At 44.3% G+C, this 24,606-nt stretch overlaps 1 protein-coding gene across 1 annotated transcript; it reads left to right on the top strand.

Annotated features, from left to right (window-relative positions):
• The first annotated feature begins 236 nt into the window (after positions 1-236).
• On the top strand, positions 237-1,430 carry LOC123116189 (auxin-responsive protein SAUR76-like). Its single transcript, XM_044537187.1, has one exon. It carries the CDS (start codon positions 530-532, stop codon positions 959-961), a length of 432 nt encoding a protein of 143 aa, XP_044393122.1. The 5' UTR covers positions 237-529; the 3' UTR covers positions 962-1,430.
• Positions 1,431-24,606: the final 23,176 nt, after the last annotated feature.

The raw sequence follows: 24,606 nt of genomic DNA, 5'->3' as shown, positions 1-24,606 counted from the left end.
AAATCCGCTGATGCACTTCTACTCACGGACAAGTTCTACAGCCATTTTTGTGGCCTCGTGCAAGTGGCCGGTGACGAGCATATATGGCTTAAATCTAAATGTGACATATACCAGCTCGGCCTACTACCTGACGACCGGCATGTCACGGTCCTTGCAAATTCACAGTCGGGCCTGCGCTGCCGTGCTGCATGCCAACCGGAGAGAAAGAGACGGACGGACGGACAGATACCTCGCACCGTCACATACGGAGCATCACCACTTCCGGACGGGGCGGCGGCCAGTTGCCTCCCCACTGTTCTCCTCTCCTCTCCTGCAGGTTCGGTTTTACCATCAATCACCATGGCCATGCCATGCACCGTCCCCGACACCTTGACCCTCGCCCTCCCACCGGTCTCCATCCCGCCAGTCCACAGCCGGCCTCTCCTCCTCCCCCTATATAACCTCTCGCCACCTCCCCGACCCTGCAAGTCATCCCTACGCCTCCTCTCTCTTTCCAGCTGAACCCAAGACCATCCATCCTCTGCTTTCAATGGCCAGGGGCGGGCTGAGCAGCAAGCTCAAGTGCATGATCAGGCGGTGGCACTCATCGAGCCGGATCTCGCGCACGCCCTCGGCGGTGTCACACGGCGGCGAGGAGGAGGACCCGTGGGGCCGCGGCGTCGGCGGCGGCGGCGGGGGCGGGGCGGCCTCGTTCCACGGCGCGGACGGCGTGCCCCCGGGCCTCCACCCGGTCTACGTCGGCAAGTCGCGCCGCCGCTACCTCATCGCCGCCGACCTCGTCTGCCACCCGCTGTTCCAGAACCTCGTGGACCGCTCGGGTGGCGGCGTGGGCGGCGACGGCGCCGGCGGCACCATCATCGGCTGCGAGGTGGTGCTGTTCGAGCACCTCCTCTGGATGCTGGAGAACGCGGACCCGCAGCCCGAGTCGCTGGACGAGCTCGTCGAGTACTACGCGTGTTGACCCGACCGGCCGGCCGGCCAACCGCCCACATCATCCGCAGCTGGCACCAAGCTCGCCAGAGTTGGTGGCCTGGCTTCCATAGGGGGGCAATTTGGTAATCATTTCTTTCAGCTAGGGGTAGAGTTGTAATATAAAACGCTTATCGAGCGGCGAAGTGAGTAATTAAGCTGTGTGTGTGTGTGTGGAGATTTATTTAACCTTGAGGCGTTCGTGGTAATTCGGGGAGTAGCTTTGCAATTACCGCGCGCCCAAGAATGATGCTGTTTTGGGGCTATTAACCAATTTCCCTAATGATTGGCGTGGTAGCTTCTTTTATTCTTCTTATTAATCATTTTCCCTTTTCCTCTCTTCTTTCAATAAGATATACTATAAGATGTAGGGATCAATGCATCCACGTACATTTCCATCTGTGTATAAAGTGCATGCAAGCTCATTTCCCTCTGGGATCAATACATTATTTTTAAATTTCTGGTTTGAGTAGTAGATATTATTATTCTTGGCTGGTAGTTGAAGGCATTTTCACCAGCAGACAAAACTGCTACAGATAAGATGTCATTGACAGGAGAAAATCAAGATGCAGTGCTTCATCTTCTTTCACAAAGTAGCTGGTAGTAGAATTTCAAGGCAGACTTGATGTGAGCATAGCTGAATCTCTTCCTGGGCCAAAAGTAACAAAACCCCAATCAAGAAAGCTTAATGCTGGCGTTGGTGGGACAATAATCTCGTGCGGTTTACAAAGTCCCACAAAGACGAGACAGCTATGGGTCGGTCGTTCAAAAACAAGCCAAAAAAGGCAACTTGGATCAAACTTTCTCCAAACTTGGCCATCAATTGGCCATCATGCGCATGCATAAAGCAACACGTACAGCCTAGTCGCCGAAGCCGCACCAAGACTCATCAAAGACTGGTCGCCATGCCATGCATATTCTAATCCAATCACAGGGTTTTAAGTAAGTGCAAGTTTGGTGCACAGTCAGATGATGGGTACGTACGCGCGTCCAATTTCTGGCTGTCATGGTGCTTCTTTTTCTCTTCCTTTTGCATGGTTCGTATTTGCATGCATGCATGCACGCACGCATGCTTACTGGTAACGGGCCTGCGCTTAATCCGGTTGATTAATTGTCTGGATGATGACAACTTTGGACAACTTTTGGGCATGTATTTGGACGTACTAACCAGGGCCATTTAAGTTGGTTGGTGAGGGAAAGCATTTGGTCCCCTTGAACATCGTTGGAGTTGGACCACGCATCCATACAACCCAACCCAGCAGCCACAGTAAACCAACTCAATTCTTCTTTGGAAAATGCTGTAGCAGCAGCTGGTTGATTAGCACGTACTACAACTTTCTTAAACCTCAGCAACCGATCGATAGATGACATACTACTCCCTCCGTCTATGTGTAAGTCATTTTATGAAAACCAAATAATTCCAAAACACTTAGGCGCGGTGCATTAATTTTTACCTCGTTTCTTGTTTTTTGACATATCAATCAATAAAATATGAGAGGTGTGCATACTTTTAATGAGTTGAGACTACCAAACACGACATGCATTGGTTAGTTTATTGCATGCAATGATATTACTTGGCAAATAAACATTAAGGTCTCTTGTTTTTTCCTCCTCCTTGATCACGGTGCACAACCTAAGATGACTTACTCACCTAGACAGAAGGAGTACCTTAGTTGTGCTAGATACATTTGGTTGAGCGACAACTAATATGGACGAACGGAGTAGTATGTTTGAGCGAGAACTAATATGGGATGGAAGGAGTAGTATATAGTACACCAGTTGGCAACTACTCACTCCGTTTCTAAATATTTATCTTTTTTTTGCGGGGAACCTATATTTGTCTTTCTAGAAATTTCAAATAGACTATCACATGCGGATGTATATAGACATATTTTAAAGTTTAGATTCATTCATTTTGCTCCTTATATGATCACTTGTTAAAATATCTAGAAAGACAAATATTTAGGAACAGAGGGAGTAAATTCTAGTGGTACAACTAAATTGTAGTGGTGAGAACTGATGATCTTTGCAGTACATATTCAACATTACTAATAACTCATCATTTCTGCCTTACTAGCAAGATTGTATGGCATGCTGGGTGCCGATCGTCATGCTTTGTACTCCATTCGTTCCTAAATATTTGTCTTTCTAGAGATTTCAACAAGTGACTACATACGAAGCAGAATGAGTGAATCTACACTCTCAAATATGTCTACATACGTCTGTATATTGTAGTCCGTTTGGAATGTCTAGAAAGACAAATATTTAGGAACTGAGGGAGTATTTGCTTGATGTTACCCCCTCCGTCTGGAAATGCTTGTTGGAAAAATAGATAAAAAATTGATGTATCTAGGACTAAAATACGTTTAGATACGTTTATTTCTTTGACAGGTATTTTCGGGCGGAAGGAGTACATTAAGTTAATAAAAATGTCCTTGATTGAAAGGACTGCAGGAAAATAGATATAGCAAAATGCAGAAGATCGAATTAATCGCCGCATAGAACTAGCTACATGAAAGCAACTCTTAAAAAAAAATCTACATGAAAGCAGGAACCCTATTTGAGTCGCTCTTATGGCATTTTCCATGCACCCGAAACCGGCCCTCTCATCCATTGACTGGTCGTGTATATATATTACTAACACAAATCATTAGTAGCAGATCATGTAGTTTATTTAATACAAATGCTGGTGCCAACTGATGATTAGTGGATGGTGGCGGGAGTGGGGCTCGACTCTGGAGCTAATTAAGCTAGGGCTAAAGCTACACTTTGCATAAAATAATACGTGTCGGGGACAAGCTGAACGCCTTCACTGTTGGACTAAAAGTGCGCGCGGTAGGCCAGTCATCCGCTGTTACCAAAATTTAAAGAAGCTCTGTCCCTAACTAATTAAACTACGCACGGGCGCACTCATGGTAGTAGTATGTTACTACCCATTTTCCGTTTTGAAGTTGTGATTGGATTGGCACTGTGCAACTCATGACAATAGAGCTGCATGCACGGCGAGGGGCCGACGTCCGCATTGCTAGCAGTGCCAGTGCTACTAGCTTCACCAAACATTGGAGCTGCCCTAACCTAACTGATCGTGCCGATCGACCGTGCAAGTAGATTGTCCTAGTAGCTGCGTACCAGAGAAATTAATCATGGAATCTGAGAATGAATGTCCAATCTGGTTGAAGTCATGCATGTGCGATCGCAGTCTCGCAGAGCAGCTCCATTGAAGCGGTCGATCCCAGAAAAGGCTGGTTTCAAGTTCAACGGTTGGTTTATTTCACGTACATGTACCCATGCATGCTAGCTAGTTAGGGTAAGGTAAAGTTCGGTACGTATAGTCGTGCTAGCCATGGATGCGCTAGCTATATACTCCCTCCGTAAACTAATATAAAAACGTTTAGAATACTAAAATAGTGATCTAAACGCTTTTATATTAGTTTACAGAGGGAGTAGCTATAGCCGGCCGGCCGGCCGGCTCGATCGATCGATCACGTTAGTTGGCTGCTAGCTCCAGGTAGGTCGCCGGTCCATTTCCTTAACCGACGCGCGCGTCCGTAACACTGTCCTTAACTGACACAATCCACGGACGGAGCTATGAGAGCATTGTAGCAGTACTAGCTGGAGGTCATGGCACTCTAATTAATCCTCGATGTTTAAGCCTCTCATTAGGTTTGTTAATTGCGCATGCATGCATGCTGGCAGTTCGCTAGCAAGCTCGACCGTACAATATGGTGGGAAGTTAATCATGTATATTAAATCAACTAATCAAGTGTCAACTAGGCATAGTCTTAATCAGTTCATGATCACCACGCCGACGCCTCATTGATAGATAACAATACGGAGGGCCGGGGCTGGCCGCAACTGAAATACTGTGCCATAGTACGTACTCCCTCCGTTCGGAATTACTTGTCTCGAATATGGATGTATCTAGATACATCCATATTCGAGACAAGTAATTCCGAACGGAGGGAGTACGTACGTACGTACGTACTGTACGTGCTGAAACTGAAGCTGAAGAGACTGTTGCACGTACGTACGATACATACGCGGCTAGTTACAGTTGGGCGTCCTGCGCCGCTAAAGCAGAGAAGAAACGAAGGATCGCACAGTGCTCGCTTAGTATTCTCCCGACGACCGGTAAGCAACCGGGCAGGCAATTAAGGCGTTGGTCTTGTACGTGTGGCGCGCTAGACGCTAGCCCTGCGTGCGCGCGCGGCGTGACAAGCTGGTTTGCCGGTGCGGATCTCTGCGATGGCGACCCTGCAGTGCCGCCAACCTAACTATGCGTCTCTCTCGACCAGCTAAGAACGTGAATAATGCCGGAGAGAGGTAGGGGGCGATGAGCGCTATGACGCGGCGGTGCACCGGCTTCTCAACTTGATCGTACTGCTATCTCTGCGTGCAGCTGGAAATGCTGGGCCATGTATGGCATTGGCACGTGAAGAATATGAACGTGAAGACGACTGGAAATAACGTGGTGTGTGCACGATCGGAGTGGTTTAATTAGAGTTGGTTACGAGGTGTACTACTGCCAGTTAGTGAACTCGATCAAGTAGGACAAACTAATTCTGCGTGTGTCTGTCATCAATAAAGGAAGTTGTCTGCTGTATGCCTGTATCTGTATGTGGTGTTGGGAGCCGAGGCAAACGCCTCCGGGCGGGCGTTGATGGGTCAACTCGAGCAACTAACTGATAAAAGCGTATCCGATAGAGATGCCGCCGGCCTGGCCCGCGACGGAGGGCGCTAGCTCGCGTGCGTGGTTGCACTGCATGCATGGCAGCCTGCACCGACGGCGACGCCCTGACAAACCGGAGCATCGGATCTATAGCACTGGAATTCACACGGACGGAAGCAAAGAAGACCGGCGCGCAGCCCCGAATCTCCGCGCAGCCACGCACGCGAGTGTCGTCTACGGTTGAACGGTCGCGGTAGCGGTGCGGAGGGCGTATGGCGACGGGCCATGTGCGCGCGGCGAGGAACACGGGCGGCGCGCGCCTCGTGGGCACGGCCACAGTGCCGCGTGGGTGCTGCGTACTACGTAGTACCCGTATGCCGCAGTTGTGACCACGCCCGCATCGCATTTACGCCAGCTTCCCGTCCCGCGGGCCGCGGTAGGTCGCGTCCGCCTTTCGGGCCCCGTGTGCCGCGGCGTGTTCGTGTCGGGGCCGCGCGAGACGCCGTGCGTCACCGACGACCGACGCAGCGCGAGAGCGAGATCGTCGGTCAAACGGTCGACCCGGGTGGAAACGGAGAAGAGTGGGCATGCAGTTCTATGAACCCGGCCAGGTACTGTTCATTCAACTTACTGCTACTACGTGGGTGCGACCGATTATTGCTGGCGGTACGTGTGCGTGACCACAACACCTATGTGGTCACCTGCGCAAAAAAAAGAAAAGAAAAAAACATGTAGCATGTGGTCACGCGCAGGCGCAACTAATTCGAGCGTCCTGGCACGGTACACGAGTAGGAGCAGCATAGTGACCTGACGACTCCTACCTAGCCACTCCCTGTTTTCGACTGTACCGGCAGTACGGGCGTGTTTGGTTACATTGTCAATCGAGTCTGGCCCGGCGAGCCTTGCTCTAATGAGCTGGCTTGAGGGGATGCAGACAAAAAGATCCCAGATGCATATAGTTTGATTGCCTGCATGTACCTTAGTTGCATGAGACAATCATTTTTTTACCCGTAAAAAAAAAAGACAATCATTTTTGACCCAGCGTTTGGTTGCTCACATTGCATTAGCACACTTATGACATGATGTTTGGTTGCAACCTGCATAGGTGTTGTCACCACTTCTAACTAGTGGTGAGCTTACCACACACAATATAAACATGTAGTGCCACGTAGTTAAACAAAATGACAGTGCATTCTAACTACTATCAAATGACAGAACAAATTATTAAGAGCCATTGGCTAAATAAGTGATAGTCCATCGGTGTTGCTGCTACTGGAACTTCTTCTTCATCTTCCTCTTCTTCTGCTTCTGCTTCTGCTGCAGCTTCTTCTTCCTCCTCCTCTTCTTCAAATTTTGCACTGATCTCTGTTAAGCCACATTGCCTCTGCCCATTCCAACCTCTTGTTCTTTCAAGCGTCATTGTCAAATGCCTCCACACCATGGTCAGAGCTAACAACATCGTCAGGCTTGACCTCTTCCTCCTCAGACACGTGTTATCAAAGCCCCACTGGAGGATCCAGTTATGCAGAATGCAACAAGTAAGAACAAGCTTAACCTGAGTGGAGTATGGGTGGAATGGATTCTGATCCAGGATCTTAAACCTATTCTTTAGAGCTTCAAATGCCCTCTCAACAGTTACTCTAAGGCTAGATTGTCTGAGATTAAACAGCTCATGTGTTGTCCTAGGATAGTTCCTACCAGAGAACTCGTTGAGATGGTGCCTGGTTTTCCTGAAGGGTGGAAGAACACCCGACCGACATGCATAGCTAGCATCTCCAATCTAGAACTTGCCGTCGGAGATGTTGATCCCATCAGGTCGACTCATGTTGTCATTGAGAATGTTAGCATCATCGCTGACCCCTCCCAGCCAGCCATCACATATGTGAACTTCAGATCAAAGTCAACAGAAGCAAGCACATTCTGGCTTGTGTAGTGCTTCCTCACCCTATATGCTGCAGACTGTGACCTAGGAACTCTAATAGTGACATGAGTACCATCTATTGCCCCAATGCAATCCTGAAAATGTCATCACAACACTACTGCAGGATGCTACTAACGTGACACTACGATCAGAGACCCTTTCACGAAACTGTGTGCGATGCATTAATCACAGACGGTGGTGTAAAAGAACCATCAAAAAAGGTGCAAAACGTTTGCAATGACGGATGCATCAAACACGGTTCAGATTTTTGTTGCGTGTACGATTCAGGGCATCCGGTTTAGTTCAATTAACTGTTTGCGATGAGGGTGAACAAAAGAAACGGGCTGCCAGATGAAGGTGTGTGCGATGTAGAGCATACGGTTCACTCGGATGAACTGTTTGCGGTTGATGAATTCATTGTTCACGGGTTTGCGGTCCGTGTGTGTTGTGATATGCTCTGTGTGCAGAACATCTATGCTCTGTGTACAGAAGAACAACATATATATACTTGTAACGTGACATGATTGCAATACCAAATTAAACATCCAATTACGTTATATAACAAATACCATAAATATTCCAAGGTTCAAATTCAAATATTAAAACGCCCAAATTCAAACATTACAAACATCAACATTTTTGCAAAGGGATCAGCCGCTGACAAGTCATGTATGGGTTTGACACAATGACTTCCAATTGCTCTGCCATATGCTCTTCCAAAATGAAGTTTAGCTTTTTTGGAGCCTCTTCCATTCTGCAGTACCTGTCGGCTCTGATCAACATACCATTCATCTTTCCTAATTAAATGCGTGTTCAACCTTAGTACCATCAGCACCTTTGCTCTGGCAAGAAAGAACCTGGCGGGTGTAATCTCCGGTAGGTCCCTCGGTAGGAGTTCAAAGTAATATTCGAGAGATGCAGATCCAGGCATTCGATGTGATTGTCGTTATAAACATTATCCACCTCTGGGCCTATTATTATCTGCAAAAGAAGAGAACGTGTTAGTGCCTACATGCAGTTTTGAACACTACCACACGCCTATTTGGTTTACAGGATTTGTAAAATGCATCAACGTGCCATCTTCGATCTGACATGATTAACATGGGCATTTGATTACAATCTAGAAACATGTAGCCTTCTTCACAAGAGGTTGGATTGGATGAAAAATTCCCTAAGAAAACTAGTACATATGAATCCAAAGGAGAAATGCTTATGGATTGTAACCAAATGAATCAAGCAACCAATATGTGGTGGGGGTGTATGTCCTGAAATCCTCCAAAATTCCTTCAGAAATCGTAGTACATTGTCATTGTAAACTTGGGAAAAGGTGCAAAAAATTGAACTCCCTTATGGTTAACATTTAACAGGAAAGGAACATCACCTTGATATACAACTTCTTCAGGCATGGAAAGCATCTCAGGCAACTGACAACTTGGTCCAGGTTGGGGCCGACAGATTCTAGTGCCAAGACCTTCACTGTGCCCAGAATCTGGGTGAAGCTTTGCTAGATGACACGTGAACATACATCTTCAAAACTAGAAATAATGTTGATATCAAGAAAGAGAGGTATAAGGCGACTGTTGTACCTGAAAGTAGTAGTATTTGACAGACGGGTAGCCCACCACTGCCAATTTCGGCGCAGAAATGACATTGATTCTTGTTGGACCTTGTTGATCAACTACAAGTAATCTCTCAAGCGAAGGTGTGTCCTCAATGACCATATTGTGGTCCACCTTTTATGATCTCTCGTTGTAGCACCAGCAACACACATAAATAGTCCGAAGAGTCCTGGAGGTGATGTGGAAGGTACTCGACCAATTCATCGCCTGAAGACGAAGGAACTCGAGTGCAGTACAGCCGCAGAGCAGGCGCTCCATGTCATCCTTTGGGATGCGGATGGCGACGAGCTCGAGGTGCTTCAGTCCTGTTAGAAAAAGAGCGGGCACATCATTAAGGGGGGGTAGGGAATGGCAGTTCATGAACTTGGCGAGGCGCGGCATGGGCGCGAAGCGGAGCGCGAACGTTGGCAGCGAGCGCATATGCCCATCATTAAAACTGAGCTTCTTGAGCTGATCTATGGCAGGGGATCGGAACCACTCGTCAAGCTTGGCTCGGTCCTTGCCATTGGAATGGAACTTGCCCATGATAAGGCCTCTTATTAGGCCATGGTGACTGCCGAGGATCTGGGAGAACGCGTCCAAGCTTTTGCGATAGCCATGGCAGAGCTCGTGGGCGTCGAGGAGGTCGACAGGGGTGAGGAGCCATAGGGGGCGCCACCGCCGGTAAAGGGCGGCTGTCCTCGCCCCATATTTGATTGGGAGGAGGGATATGATGACTCTCGACATATCATCGGGGAGGTTGCTGATGAAGTCTAGGCCTGTTGGAGTCGCTTGCGGTTCTTTCTCGACCCGTCTCCGCTTGTTGGCAGCCTCGTTCTCCACCTCGTCAGCGACGATGGAAACCGCTGTCTCCATATTCACGTCGTGCTCCGGTGCACTTTGAGGATTGAGAGTGGCGTCGAGGATGCGGGCGGAGAGAGAGGATTGTGTGTCTGTCGAGGATGGGGGGTGCGGCCGCTCGGGCGCGCCATTAATACAGACCAGTGGGAGCGAGGTGGGAGGCAGTCAAAGGCTGTTACGCTTCTCGGTGAGCCTACATGGCGGACTTCTGGCATTCCTATACCATCATTTCACGGAGCGAGGCGGACGCACCATTAATATGGAGGAGTGGGAGCAAGGTGAGCGGCGGTCAAAGGGCTGGCTCGCCTCCCGGTGAGCCCGCACGGCGGACTGCTGGCACGCCTACCGTCATTTCACACATCTACTATCACGCCCCATACGGTGAGTTCGTAGTGAACACGCGCATGAATTAGATAGTGGTATAGTGATTTTAGTTGCAAAAGTTAGATAGTGCTAGTGATTTTTAGCTGCATATTTTGACAAATCGCAGTGTCTCTTGGCTGAGCGCCGAAGTCTGGCTTTAATTTGCATACCGTATTCAATTTGCACCATTTGCATTGAAGAGATGCACAAATCCTGCGTTGAACAACTCGCACGCTTTTCGGTGAGCCTTTCGGCCAGCGTGCGCACCGGACTACGCTCGCACGCCTCACATTTAGTCAAGCAGCTGGCCGCATAGCACCTCCTATAGCCATTAAAACCAAGACACGTGGCATCACGTAAATGGTTAACAGAACGCACACGATTTGAATTATACAAACGTTTGAGATATTAAAGTGGCAGCTATTTGTTACAAAATGCCTTTGTTGGCTGTTATTCGAGTGCGCCTTCTCTCAAAATGGACACCAAAAACACCACAACATGTCGGGTGCCATTCCATGATAGCATGCCAAGTTTCATGAATTTCAGACGAGTTTTTGATTTACTAGAATTTAAAAACAAAGTATCTCAATGTTTTGCCAGCAATCAACAGTGCCCTGGTGTTTGAAATTCATTCCCATTTCTTGCATGAGACCTAAGCATGCACCCAGGGACACATAATTGATTTTCCAACCAATTTATATGCACTGGAGTATGTGCATGTAGTTCAAATTTGAATTATACACATAAATGCATCGAAAACTCAATTAATGCATAAAATGTCCAAACGAACTCCGAAAAATCCCAAAAATTGACACAACAGTCCTGTTGTTCTCTATTGACACTAGAATTGTTTTGAAAGCAATAAGAGGCAGCTGATAATGTTTCATCCCCAAAGGTGGGATGTTCCCTACCGAAACCATCAGGCCTGTTTTGAGAAGCTCTGGTTTGTGAGAAGCATATCCCCAAACCTACCCCTAATGGGACAAAAAAATTACAACGGCATGTTGATGCCGCTCCATGATAGCATGCCAAGTTTCATGAATTTCAGACGAGTTTTGGATTTACTAGAATTTAAAAAACAAGGAATCTTAATGTCTGCGGCCAAGTGATGGTGGCAGGGTGTTTGATATTCGTTCCCATTTCCTGCATGGGGCCTAAGCATGCAACCAAGGGCACATATTTGAATTTTTAACCAATTTATATGCATTAGAGCATGTGTTTGTAGGTCAAATTTGAATTATGCACATGAATGCATAGAAAACTCAGTTAATGCATAAAAATGTCCAAACGCACCCCGAAAAATTCCAAAAATTGACACAACACTTGTGTTGTTCTATGTTGACACTAGGAAAAAATTTGAAAGCAATAAGAGGCAGCGGATATCATTTCGTCCCCAATGGTGAGACGTTACCTACCGAAACCATCAGGCTTGTTGTGAGAAGCTCTGGTTTGTGAGAAGCATATCCCCAAACCTGTCCCAAATGGGACAAAAAATTTACCACGGCATGTTGATGCTGCTCCATGATAGCATGCCAAGTTTCATGAATTTTAGACGAGTTTTGCATTTACTAGAATTTAAAAATCAGGTATCTCAATGTTTGGGGCCGAGTGACGGTGGCAGGGTGTTTGACATTCATTCTCATTTCTTGCATAGGACCTAATTAAGCATGCAACCAAGGACATATATTTGAATTTTCAACCAATTTATATGCATTAGAGCATGTGCGTGTAGTTCAAATTTGAATTATGCACATGAATGCATAGAAAACTCAGTTAATGTATAAAAATATCCAAGCGAACCCCGAAAAATACCAAAAATTGACACAACACTCCTGTTGTTCTATGTTGACACTAGGAAAAAAATTAAAATTGAGAAGAGGCAACGGATATCATTTCGTCCAGAAAGGTGAAAGGTTCCCTACCGAAACCATCACACTTGTTGCGAGAAGCTCTGATTTATAAGAAGCTTATACCCAAACCTGCCCCCAAATGCATGTTAATGCCGCTCCATGATAGCATGCCAAGTTTCATGAATTTTGGACGACTTTTGGATTTACTAGAATTACAAAAGCAAGTACGTTGACATTTGCCGGAGAGCCACGGTGCCGTGGTGTTCGAAATTCATCATCATTTCTTGCATGTGACATAAGCATAAACCCATGGACACATATATGATTTTATAACCCATGTTGGTGCACCAAAGCATGTGCATGTAGTTTAATTTTGAATTGTGCACCTGAAATGGCTAGAAAACCAATTTAATGTATAAAATGTCCAAACGAACAATAAATAATTCCAATTCTTTTACGACACACATATAATTGCATGTTCACTGCAGATAAAAGGTCTAGCAATTAAAACACCATACATTGTCGCTGTGACCCCATTATGTAATTCAAATCAAGAAGAAAAATCAAGTAGATCCCACATAGTTTATTATAATCAATTGTGTGAGATGCAACACAAAATATCTTGGAGCACCATCGGAGTATAGTACTCATATGCCTTACGCGAGAAGGCGCAACGTCTACAGTCCACAACCCGCTCTGAATAAGGGACCGTGTCTGATGACACTTTGCGTGCCAGTTTTTTCGCTAAAACGATTCCAAATTTTCGGCTTCCACGGTAATATCTATCTGCCCGCCTCCTCCCCCTTATCAAAAGCCACATTTCCCCTGTTTCCACCTTCCTTTCCAAGTTGGAACCTTCACTCCTTGCTTGCAGTGTCGCCTCCTCGCCGGCGACCCTCCTTCACGCTGCTCGGTCTCGCCTATCCAGGCAGGTAATCCACACCCGACCCCCATCCTCCTCCTCCTTCCACATCCCACATGCCCCGACCGTCGGTGTGAGCACGACACCTTCCACCCAAATCACCGACCCCTCCACCAAATAAGCACCGCCCTAAGCCATGGTGCACGCAGTATAGCCAGGATCTCAAGGAGCATTTGGCAGCGGAGAAGCAAATCGCGGCCGCACACGCGAATGAGGTCGCGATGGCTGCCATTCGTGCCGACCCCCAGATCTTGGAGGAGCACCTCGCCGTTGAGGCCACCGTGAACGCCTCGCGCGCCTATGCCACGACGCATTTGGCTGCTTTAAATGACAGTTCGTGGCGTTTTATCGAGGCCATCGTCGGTGCCTTCGACGAAGACAATGAGGTGTTTTCTCAGCGTGCACGTGCTTACCTCATGTCGAGAGCCAGCAGGTTGGTGCCCAGAGCGGCTCAGGCAACTTACCACTACGATGAGGGCACCCATGATGCGGAGGCCTCGCCCTCTTCCATGTCCAAGGAGCCAATCATCATTGATATCTCCGACAATGAGTAGCTTGTCTTATTAGCTCACTGTAAGGACCCATGTTCAGTTTGCTAGCTACTGCCTTTCCTTAATAAATTGTGATATCTACTTTTACCATGCAATCTTCTGCTCTAGTGTATATGTTCAATATGTCGTGTAATGTGGTGTTCAGTTAACTGTTTGGTTCAATTCTGCAAATGTGATGTTCAATTCTTTAGGGTGCAATTTTCCAAGTTATCAAGCATGCTTGGTTTGGTTAACTATTTGGTCTTCTATTAGGAGTATGTTATATTGTGCGGTGTGGTGCTCAATTAACGTTTGGTTCATTTGTTGTGGTGTTTAGTTAACTGTTTGGTTCAATTCTGCAATGCGATGTTCGATTGTTGTGTGTGTATTCTGTTATTGTATACCATGTGAGAAATAAATCGAATTTGGTTGTACTAAATACATGAGAAACAAATACAATTGCCATATTTCCAAGTTGTTAAGCATGCTTGGTTTGGTTAACTGTCTGATCTTCTATTAGGAGTATGTTATATTGTGCAATGTGGTGCTCAGTTAATATTTGGTTCATTTGTTGTGGTGTTTAGTTAACTGCTTGGTTCAATTCTGCAATGCGATGTTCAATTGTTGTGGCTGCATTCTGTTATTGTATGTGAGGAATAAATCGTATTTGGTTGCACTTAATACATGAGAAACATATACAAGTGCTACATTTCCTAATTCTTAATCATGCTTGGTTTGGATAAATGGGTTTTCCATGTGGCTTGAATTAATCTGATGAATCTGCAATGTGCTTATTTTTCATCAACATATTTTCTATACCACTATATAGTGTGCCAATAGCTTCAAATATTAGTCGTTGGATATGCCCATCCAATGGTCAAGAGATGGCAAATCCGACCATTATCATCCGTTAGATATAGTTTTTAACTCATAAGATACTGCCACGTGGCCTTCTAATTGAAAACCCAACTCTACCATCTCATGTGTTCTAGAAGTATCTATGCACATGCTTATCTGATACTCTAATAAAAAGAGGCTAGAACAATCTGGATTCTAGAGAGGTAAGAACCAAGTTGGATCCGTCCAGTACGATTCTAGAAAAGGAAATGCATATTCAAATGTATTTTTCCATGCTTTTTATATATATTTAAATGACATGCAAAGCACGTACAATTTACTAGTACTGATAGCATGCGAACCCTTACTTAACTTGGTGACTAACTACCTTATATGTGTTGCAGGGAAACAATGGGAAGCACTGAGGTTTACAAGATGGTACTAAATATTATACCTTGCCTTTTTTATTCCTTTGCCCCATTTCCAATATAGAGAAGATATTTATGCGCATCCTTGTTTCCAAGCCTTTCCAAAGCAGTTCACTGATGATTACCTCTCAAACCACCTCTATGGTCAGGAGACGAGGAAAGTTTTCATACAACACCCACAGTTCAATATTGAAGAGTTCCTAAAGAGGACGAAGGATGGACGGTCAATCATCCACAGGCACTGACCTAAAGTTGCAAAGACTTTCAACATGAATGAAGGCTCAATATTCGCCTTCTGCTTCAGCAGTTTTTCAGATGAGATGCATCTGTCTATGTATCATCTATGAAGCTAATTTCGAAAGGTTCTAGATGTTGCATGTGAAACTTGGTGTTGGTGCAGTGGTGTAATGGGGTAGCTGAGTGCTGAAGCTATATCATGTTGTACTCAGATGTATTTCAACTATGAAATCCCGCTTTCTTAATGTAGAAATGAAATTTATTCTGTGCTTAATATGAATGTCAATTAGATTAATAAATGGATTATTAATAATAGGGCAATTAGACTGCTAATTTTCCAATTAGCCTGCTTGAAAGCACAAGTGCTCCCTGGGTGATTTTGGTAATTAATGTCAACATATCTCTTGTTGGACTAATACTTTTACCTAGTATGTTTCAGATAAGTTCAACAATGGAGTGGCATGGACTAGAGGATGTGGAACCCTTTCAAGATGCTAAGGACAAAAGGATTGGCTCAAGCTCAAAGCACAAGACTCTACATTTTACTTTTAGTGATCCAAGATCACATTGAGTCCATAGGAAAGCCAATACTATTAAGAGGGGGTGAGGTGTTGCTTAATGGCTTTCTTGATCAAAGTGCTTAGTGATATGCTCCAAAGGCCTCAACTACTTTCTCATATCCACATGTGTCCCAAACCAAAAGTCAAACTCGGCCCCACCGAAACTTTCTATCTGGCGTCACCGAGTTCAGTTGACATAGCCACTGCCAGAAACCCTAGTCTTTTCGGTCTCACCGATAGGGATCTCGGTCTCACCGAGATGGGATTGTAATCCCTCTGTTTCCCTTCATAAGGTTTTGGTCAAACCGAGATAAGCGATCGGTCCCACCGAGATTGCAATGTTAACTCTCTGTTTCCCTTTCATAACATTTCGGTCCAACCGAGATGAGCGAATAGGTCCCACCGAATTTGCCTGACCAACTCTCTGTTTAGCTTATTACCAAAATTGGTCTCACCGAGTTTGTGTAATCGGTCTCACCGAGATTATGTTATTCCCTAAACCTAACGATGTTGGTCCCACCAAGTTGACATGTCGGTCCCATCTAAATGCCTAACGGTCACATTATGAACCTAATCGGTCTGACCGAGTTTCACGATTCGGTCCCACCGAGTTTGGTAAGTTGTGTGTAACGGTTAGATTTTGTGTGGAGGCTATATATACCCCTCCACCCACTCTTCATTTGTGTAGAGAGCCATCAGAACATGCCTACACTTCCAACATACATTTTCTGAGAGAGAACCACCTACACTTGTGTTGAGATCAAGATATTCTGTTCCTACCACATGAATCTTGATCTCTAGCCTTCCCCAAGTTGCTTTCCACTCAAATCTTCTTTCCACCAAATCCATATCCTGTGAGAGAGAGTTGAGTGTTGGGGAGACTATCATTTGAAGCACAAGAGCAAGGAGTTCATCATCAACACACCATCTATTACCTTTTGGAGAGTGATGTCTCCTAGATTGGTTAGGTGTCACTTGGGAGCCTCCATCAAGATTGTGGAGTTGAACCAAGGAGTTTGTAAGGGCAAGGAGATTGCCTACTTCATGAAGATCTACCCTAGTGAGGCAAGTCCTTCGTGGGCGACGACCATGGTGGGATAGACAAGGTTGCTTCTTCGTGGACCGTTCGTGGGTGGAGCCCTCCATGGACTCGCGCAGCCGTTACCCTTCGTGTGTCAAAGTCTCCATCAACGTGGATGTACGATAGCACCATCTATCGGAACCATGACAAAAACATCCATGTCTCCAATTGCATTTGCACACTCCAATCCCATCCCTTTACTTTCCTGAAAGTTGCATGCTTTACTTTCCGCTGCTCATATACTCTTTGCATGCTTGCTTGATTTGTATTGTGAATGGTTAAACTTGTGCCAAAACCCCACCTTAACTTAAAGAGATTAAAAACTGCCAACTTTTTGTGTTGAGTGTCTATTCACCCCCCTCTAGACCCCTCTTATTGATCCTTTCAATTGGTATCAGAGCTTTGGTCTCCATTGCTTTGGTTTAATCACCATTGAGGAAGATGGATGAGTCTACTTTGGGGAGTCTTAGACATAGAGTGCCTATACTTGATGGAGAGTATTTTCATGAGTGGAAAAATGAAATGCTTGCGATTTTCAATGAATATCATTTGAACAAGTACATTACTAGCCCTTGTGCACCTCATGTTGATCCTATGCATCCTACCCTTGATGAGTCAATTAACATGATTCACAATCTTAGAACTATTAATCTTATCACTAGAGGTTTGACTAGAAACTTGATTGGTTGCTTGCCTACTCTTGAATGTGCCTACACCATATGGAAATTTCTTGAGGAACGATTCCCAAATTATTCCTTGCAAAATTTAGATGAAATTCTCCATAAGTCTATTGCCTTGAGTAAGATGAATTCCAATGATCCTAAGTTCGGTGATTGTCTATTTGAGCTTACAAATCTTATGTGTGCCAAAGGAGAAGTTGGAATCATTAGTGATATTATTTCTGAAGCTATTAGAATTCATAAAGATGACTATTGTCAAAATCACTTGTCTAACGAATCACCCTCTCTAGGAATTGATCCACCACATGATGATATTGAACATGGATACTATTATGAGCATGAAGTTAGTGACTTTGATCTTGATGATGCAATGAGACACTTTGGTCTTATGGCAAATCTTCGGGGATACATGGCAGGAGGAAAGGAATGGGTCCTTGATAGTGGATATATCGATCACATGACCGGAGATAAAGATATGTTTGGTGAGCTTGCTGAAAACGACGGCCCTCGAAAGTATGTCACTTTTGGTGATAACTCAAAGGGTAAGGTGGTTGGCCTCGGTAAGGTGGCCATCTCACATGATAGCTCCATACAAAATGTCATGCTCGTTGAATCTCTTGGCTACAATCTGCTTTCTGTTTCTAGACTGCCTGACTTTGGTTTCAATGTCCTATTTACCGAAGTAGATTGCCAAGTGTTTCGTAGAGATAATCATAAAATGGTCTTTACCGGTATACGCAAAGGTGATCTATACATTGTTGATTTCACTAAAAAGGCTCAACCTAGAACTTGCTTAATTGCTAAATCTTCTAAAGGTTGGTTGTGGCATAGACGGTTAGGTCATGTGGGCATGCGAAACCTTGACAAGCTTATAAAAGGTAATCATATTCTTGGCGTTAATGATGTCATATTTTATAAGGATAGACTTTGCAGCGCTTGTCAAGTAGGTAAATAGGTTGGAGGAAGGCATCCCGTGAAGAACATCATGACCACGAGGAGACCGCTCGAGCTACTTCACATGGATCTCTTTGGTCCCAATGCTTACAAAAGTCTCGGTGGAAATTCTTTTGGTCTAGTTATAGTTGATGATTTTTCAAGATTTACGTGGGTGTTCTTTCTGATGATAAATTGCAGGTCCAAAAGATCTTCAAAAAATTCGCTAGGAAGGCCCAAAATCAATTTGAAGTGAAGATCAAGAAGGTTCGCAACGACAACGGAACAGAGTTCAAGAACGCAAATGTGGACACCTTTCTTGATGAAGAAGGGATTTCACATGAGTTCTCAGCTACGTACACACCTCAACAAAATGGAGTTGTTGAGAGGAAGAATCGAACGCTCATCGAAATGGCGAGAATGATGCTTGATGATTACAAGACATCGAAGCACTTATGGGCGGAAGCGGTTGAGACAGCTTGTCATGTAACAAATCGCTTGTATCTTCACAAGCTACTCGGCAAAACGGCATACGAGCTCCTCACCGGTAACAAACCCCAAGTTGTATGCTTCCAAGTATTCGGCTCAAAGTTCTACATTCTTGATAAGCATCGTCGTTCTAAAATTGCTCCTAAATCTCATGAAGGTTTCCTACTTGGTTATGGCTCAAACTCTCACACTTACCGTGTCTACAATAATTTCACCCGAAAGGTTGAAGAGACGGTAGATGTGAAGTTTGATGAATCTAATGGCTCGCAAGTAGAGCAATTGCCAATTGATGTAGGAGACAAAGATCCTTCGGAAGAATTCCAAGACTTATCTATTGGCAAGGTTCGTCCAACGGAGGTGAAGGAGAGTACCTCGTCTGTCCAAGTGGAAGCTTCTACCTCACGACAAGGTGAACCAAGAGTTGATATGGAAGCATCCACAAGCGGGACACACCAAGATGAAGAAACGAGGAAGTACACCAAGATGAACCGCATCAACCTCCTTCTCCACCACGACGAGAGAACGACAACGTCAACAACGATGAAGGCCAAGAAGAAGAACAAGATGATGAAGAAGATGTTCCACCCCGATCAAAGCAAAAGCTCTCATGAGTTCGAGCAAGAGTTACTAGAGATCATCCCGTCGAGCTAATCTACAATGATATCCAAACTGGGAGAATTACACGCTCTAAATCTCGTTTGGCTAACTTTTGTGAACATTATTCATTCATCTCTAGCATTGAACCTATGAAGGTTGAAGAAGCATTGGAAGATCCGGATTGGATAAACGCCATGCATGACTTTGAGAGAAACCAAGTGTGGACATTGGTCGAGAAGCCCGACAACAACCAAAACATCATCGGTACCAAATGGGTGTTTCGCAACAAGCAAGATGAAGATGGACAAGTAGTTCGCAACAAAGCACGTCTCGTCGCCCAAGGCTACACTCCAGTCGAAGGTATGGACTATGGTGAGACATATGCCCTCGTTGCTAGACTTGAGTCCATTCGCATCTTACTTGCCTATGCTAATCACCATGATATCACTTTGTACCAAATGGACATTAAAAGTGCTTTTCTAAATGGTGAAATAGAGGCGGAAGTTTATGTTAAGCAACCTCCCGGCTTTGTCAATCCTAAGAAACCTAATCATGTTTACAAACTTCACAAAACTATTTATGGTCTTAAACAAGCTCCTAGAGCATGGTATAAATGCTTGACCAAGTTCCTTATTGAAAAAGGCTTTGAGATTGGAAAAATTGATTCTACTCTTTTCACTAAAAGGGTTAATGGAGAATTATTTGTGTGCCAAATTTATGTCGATGATATTATATTTGGATTAACTAACCCTCATTTTAGTGAGAAGTTTGGGAAGCTAATGATGTAGAAGTTTGAGATGTCTATGATGAGTGAACTCAAGTTCTTTCTTGGTTTGCAAATCAAGAAAACTAAGGAAGGCACCTTTGTCTCTCAAACGAAGTACACCAAGGACTTATTTAACAAGTTCAATATGAAAGAATGCAAAGGTATGAGTACACCCGTGCCTACTAGTGGACATCTTGACTTGACTAAGGACGGTGAACCCGTTGATCAAAAAGTTTATCGCTCTATGATTGGTTCATTGTTATATCTATGTGCCTCTCATCCCGATATTATGCTAAGTGTGTGCATGTGTGCATGATATCAAGCGGCACCTAAAGAGTGTCATCTTAAGGTTGTGAAAAGGATAGTGAGATACTTAATTCATACACCAAACTTTGGCATTTTGTATCCAAAGAGGGCCTCTTCTAATCTTGTTGGCTACTCCGACTTGGACTATGCTGGAGATACGGTTGATAGAAAGTCCACTTCGGGTACTTGTCAATTTCTTGGTAGATCTCTTCTCTCTTGGTCCTCCAAGAAACAAAACTCGGTATCCTTATCCACCACCGAAGCGGAATACATAGCCGCTGGGTCATGTTGTGCTCAATTACTTTGGATAACCCAAACTCTTAAGGATTATGGGATATATGTGAAACATGTCCCTTTGCTTTGTGACAATGAAAGTGCTATTAAGATTTCTCACAATCCCGTGCAACATTCTCGAACTAAGCACATTGAAGTTCGTCATCATTTCATTCAAGATCATGTTGCTAAGGGTGACATTAACCTTAAGCATGTTCATACCGAAAAACAATTGGCCGATATTTTCACTAAACCACTTGATGAGAAAGTGTTTTGCAGGTTAAGAGGTGAATTGAACATCATTGATGCTTCAAACTTGGAGTAGGAACTCCATTTGGATACATGCAAGACAAGAGCCTATGACTATTCCATGATATTTCTCTTATGATGATAATCATATATCTTAGATATATTTGGACCCTTGCATGCTATCTAACCAATGTAGGTACTTGGATGGATTTAAATCTATGAGATTGCAACCCACTCACATCTTGAGTAATCTCTACATCACCAAGTCTCTACTTCATGGTGGTTGAAGACAAGGAAGCACGAAACCCTTCAAACATATCCTCTGACAAATTCTATATTGAGTTTATGATTGTCATTTTGGATGCACAAGTGCACTTCCTTGCAAGACTAACTCATGTAGGTAGATGAACTCAAATTCCAAGTGGAGCTCCTAACTCTTGATGAGCTACATCAACCTTGAGCAACCCACACAAGTTCAACTACATGATCACGATCAACATCACCACCCAAGGTATATTATTCCATCTTAGAGAAGCTTTACTCCAAGACATGAGTCAAAGAAACTCAACAAGATGAGAATATATCAAATGCTTAAACGAAAAATGGTAACCCCATTTTGAGCTTAAACGATGAGTATGACCTATGATCAAGTGATCTCACTTGACTCCTAAGTCAATATACTCTAACATAGGTGACTTTGTCGTCGACCAATTCTAGATGAAGTTCTCTAGTGTTCTTTTCTGTGCTCTTGCATTTGTCTCATGCATATCTGTTTCCCCTTCAAATAAAAACTTCATCTAGATTTCTTTTCTGATTCTTTTTGTTCTGCATTCCCCGCATCCAATTCTTTGCAAATCTTTCAGTTAATTCCTTGCAAATCCTTGTGAGATCTTACTTGTCTAGTGAGCTGAGGTGACAAGTGTTTTATCTGTGATGAACTCAGTCACACCGGTCTGTTGTTTTCGGTCCAACCGAAGCACACAACTCGATGCCACCGATTTCACTGCAGGAAATACATCTTGCCACTTGTTCCTACATTCTTTTTGATCCAGCTCCACTCAATGATTCTTGTCCTCTACCAGCATCACATTTGACTTGCTGCTTTGTTCTATGACTCCAGGACCAAACCCATTTGTAACAAAAATCCAGAAGAACCCTTCTTGGAAATTGATGTCAAAGGGGGAGAGAGAGATCACATCAAAGCTTAATCATTTCTATAGGGGAGAAAATACTCAGGGGGGAGAGTTCTTCAAAAGACCCCAGATGCTTGGTGTTCAAGAGGAGATAAGTCACATGTCTTTAAGAGGGGAAATACATGTTCATATTTGTTTGTTTGCATTAGCTCTGTTTCTTTTCTTTGCTCTGATTTTCTATTCCCTATCTTTTCCTAGTATCCCATGCTAGATTCGAGGGGAGCAAGACATCTCAGGGAAGGAAATCCTTGAATTCATTGCACATCTTTACCTTTGGGGACATGTCTATATCGAATGGGGTACTCAGTACTCACTCTCTACATGTCATCCCAGTCTTGGTACTCTTGTGGTTCTTTTGTTTGCTCTGCTAGTAGGTGTATCTGTGTTATCTAACCTTGTTTACGCAGGTTCATTCCCTCCTAAGCTAACTCAAGACCACAAGGTAAGTGTATGCATCATAGTCATGTTTATGAGGATCTCTTGCTGATGTACATACTATTTGCAAGAAGGACTCATGAGCATGGAGGTACATTTCCTATATACACATCATTTGCTCTGATGCATATATCCAAGATACATGTAACACATTGCTTACTCTTTCATGCTTATGCATTCACATGCTCCTATATTCCATATTTACATGACGACATACATGTAGGGGGAGCCTATGCATGTTACATGTCTTTCCAAAGCTTTACTTCTCTATATCTTTATCTAAAGCTTTGTTGTATGTTGTCATCAATTACCAAAAAGGGGGAGATTGAAAGCACAAGTGCTCCCTGGGTGATTTTGGTAATTAATGTCAACATATCTCTTGTTGGACTAATACTTTTACCTAGTATGTTTCAGATAAGTTCAACAATGGAGTGGCATGGACTAGAGGATGTGGAACCCTTTCAAGATGCTAAGGACAAAAGGATTGGCTCAAGCTTAAAGCACAAGACTCTACATTTTACTTTTAGTGATCCAAGATCACATTGAGTCCACAGGAAAGCCAATACTATTAAGAGGGGGTGAGGTGTTGCTTAATGGCTTTCTTGATCAAAGTGCTTAGTGATATGCTCCAAAGGCCTCAACTACTTTCTCATATCCACATGTGTCCCAAACCAAAAGTCAAACTCGGCCCCACCGAAACTTTCTATCTGGCGTCACCGAGTTCAGTTGACATAGCCACTGCCAGAAACCCTAGTCTTTTCGGTCTCAACGATAGGGATCTCGGTCTCACCGAGATGGGATTGTAATCTCTCTGTTTCCCTTCATAACGTTTTGGTCAAACCGAGATAAGCGATCGGTCCCACCGAGATTGCAATGCAAACTCTCTGTTTCCCTTTCATAACGTTTCGGTCCAACCGAGATGAGCGAATCGGTCCCACCGAGTTTGCCTGACCAACTCTCTGGTTATCTTATTACCAAAATTGGTCTCACCGAGTTTGTGTAATCGGTCTCACCGAGTTCATCATCAACACACCATCTATTACCTTTTGGAGAGTGGTGTCTCCTAGGTTGGTTAGGTGTCACTTGGGAGCCTCCGTCAAGATTGTGGAGTTGAACCAAGGAGTTTGTAAGAGCAAGGAGATCGCCTACTTCATGAAGATCTACCCTAATGAGGCAAGTCCTTCATGGGCGACGACCATGGTGGGATAGACAAGGTTGCTTCATCGTGGACTCTTCATGGGTGGAGCCCTCCGTGGACTCGCGCAGTTGTTACCCTTCATGGGTTGAAGTCTCCATCAACGTGGATGTACGATAGCACCACCTATCGGAACCACGACAAAAACATCTGTGTCTCCAATTGCGTTTGCACACTCCAATCTCATCCCTTTACTTTCTTGCAAGTTGCATGCTTTACTTTCCGCTGCTCATATACTCTTTGCATGCTTGCTTGATTTGTATTGTGAATGGTTAAACTTGTGCCAAAACTCCACCTTAACTTAAAGAGATTAAAAACTGCCAACTTTGTGTGTTGAGTGTCTATTCACCCCCCTCTAGACCCCTCTTCTCGATCCTTCCACTGCTAATTGGGTTTTCCTATTGCAAATGGTTATTGAGAAAACACCGTGGGCGATGACCTCAGGCAATGCACACAGTTTCTAGGAATAAACCGTGTTGGATCAATGAACAATCACACACGGCATTCTCTTGAAAACTGTTTGCGTTACGCCACCTTGCGCAAATGTTTTCCTTGGAATGACTGTGTGGGATGTATATACTAAAGGAAATATTCCCTAGAGGCAATAATAAAGTTATTATTTATTTCCTTAATTCATGATAAATGTTTATTATTCATGCTATAA

The sequence above is a fragment of the Triticum aestivum genome, chromosome 5B, assembly GCF_018294505.1.
Source record: "Triticum aestivum cultivar Chinese Spring chromosome 5B, IWGSC CS RefSeq v2.1, whole genome shotgun sequence".
Classification (NCBI taxonomy): Eukaryota; Viridiplantae; Streptophyta; class Magnoliopsida; order Poales; family Poaceae; genus Triticum; species Triticum aestivum.
The sequence above is the reverse complement of the archived record's forward strand: the minus strand, read 5'-3'. Positions and strand labels throughout refer to the sequence as shown.

Bases quoted from the DNA above. Each gene is read 5' to 3' on its own strand.
- LOC123116189 (XM_044537187.1), top strand. From the start codon at position 530: ATGGCCAGGGGCGGGCTGAGCAGCAAGCTCAAGTGCATGATCAGGCGG.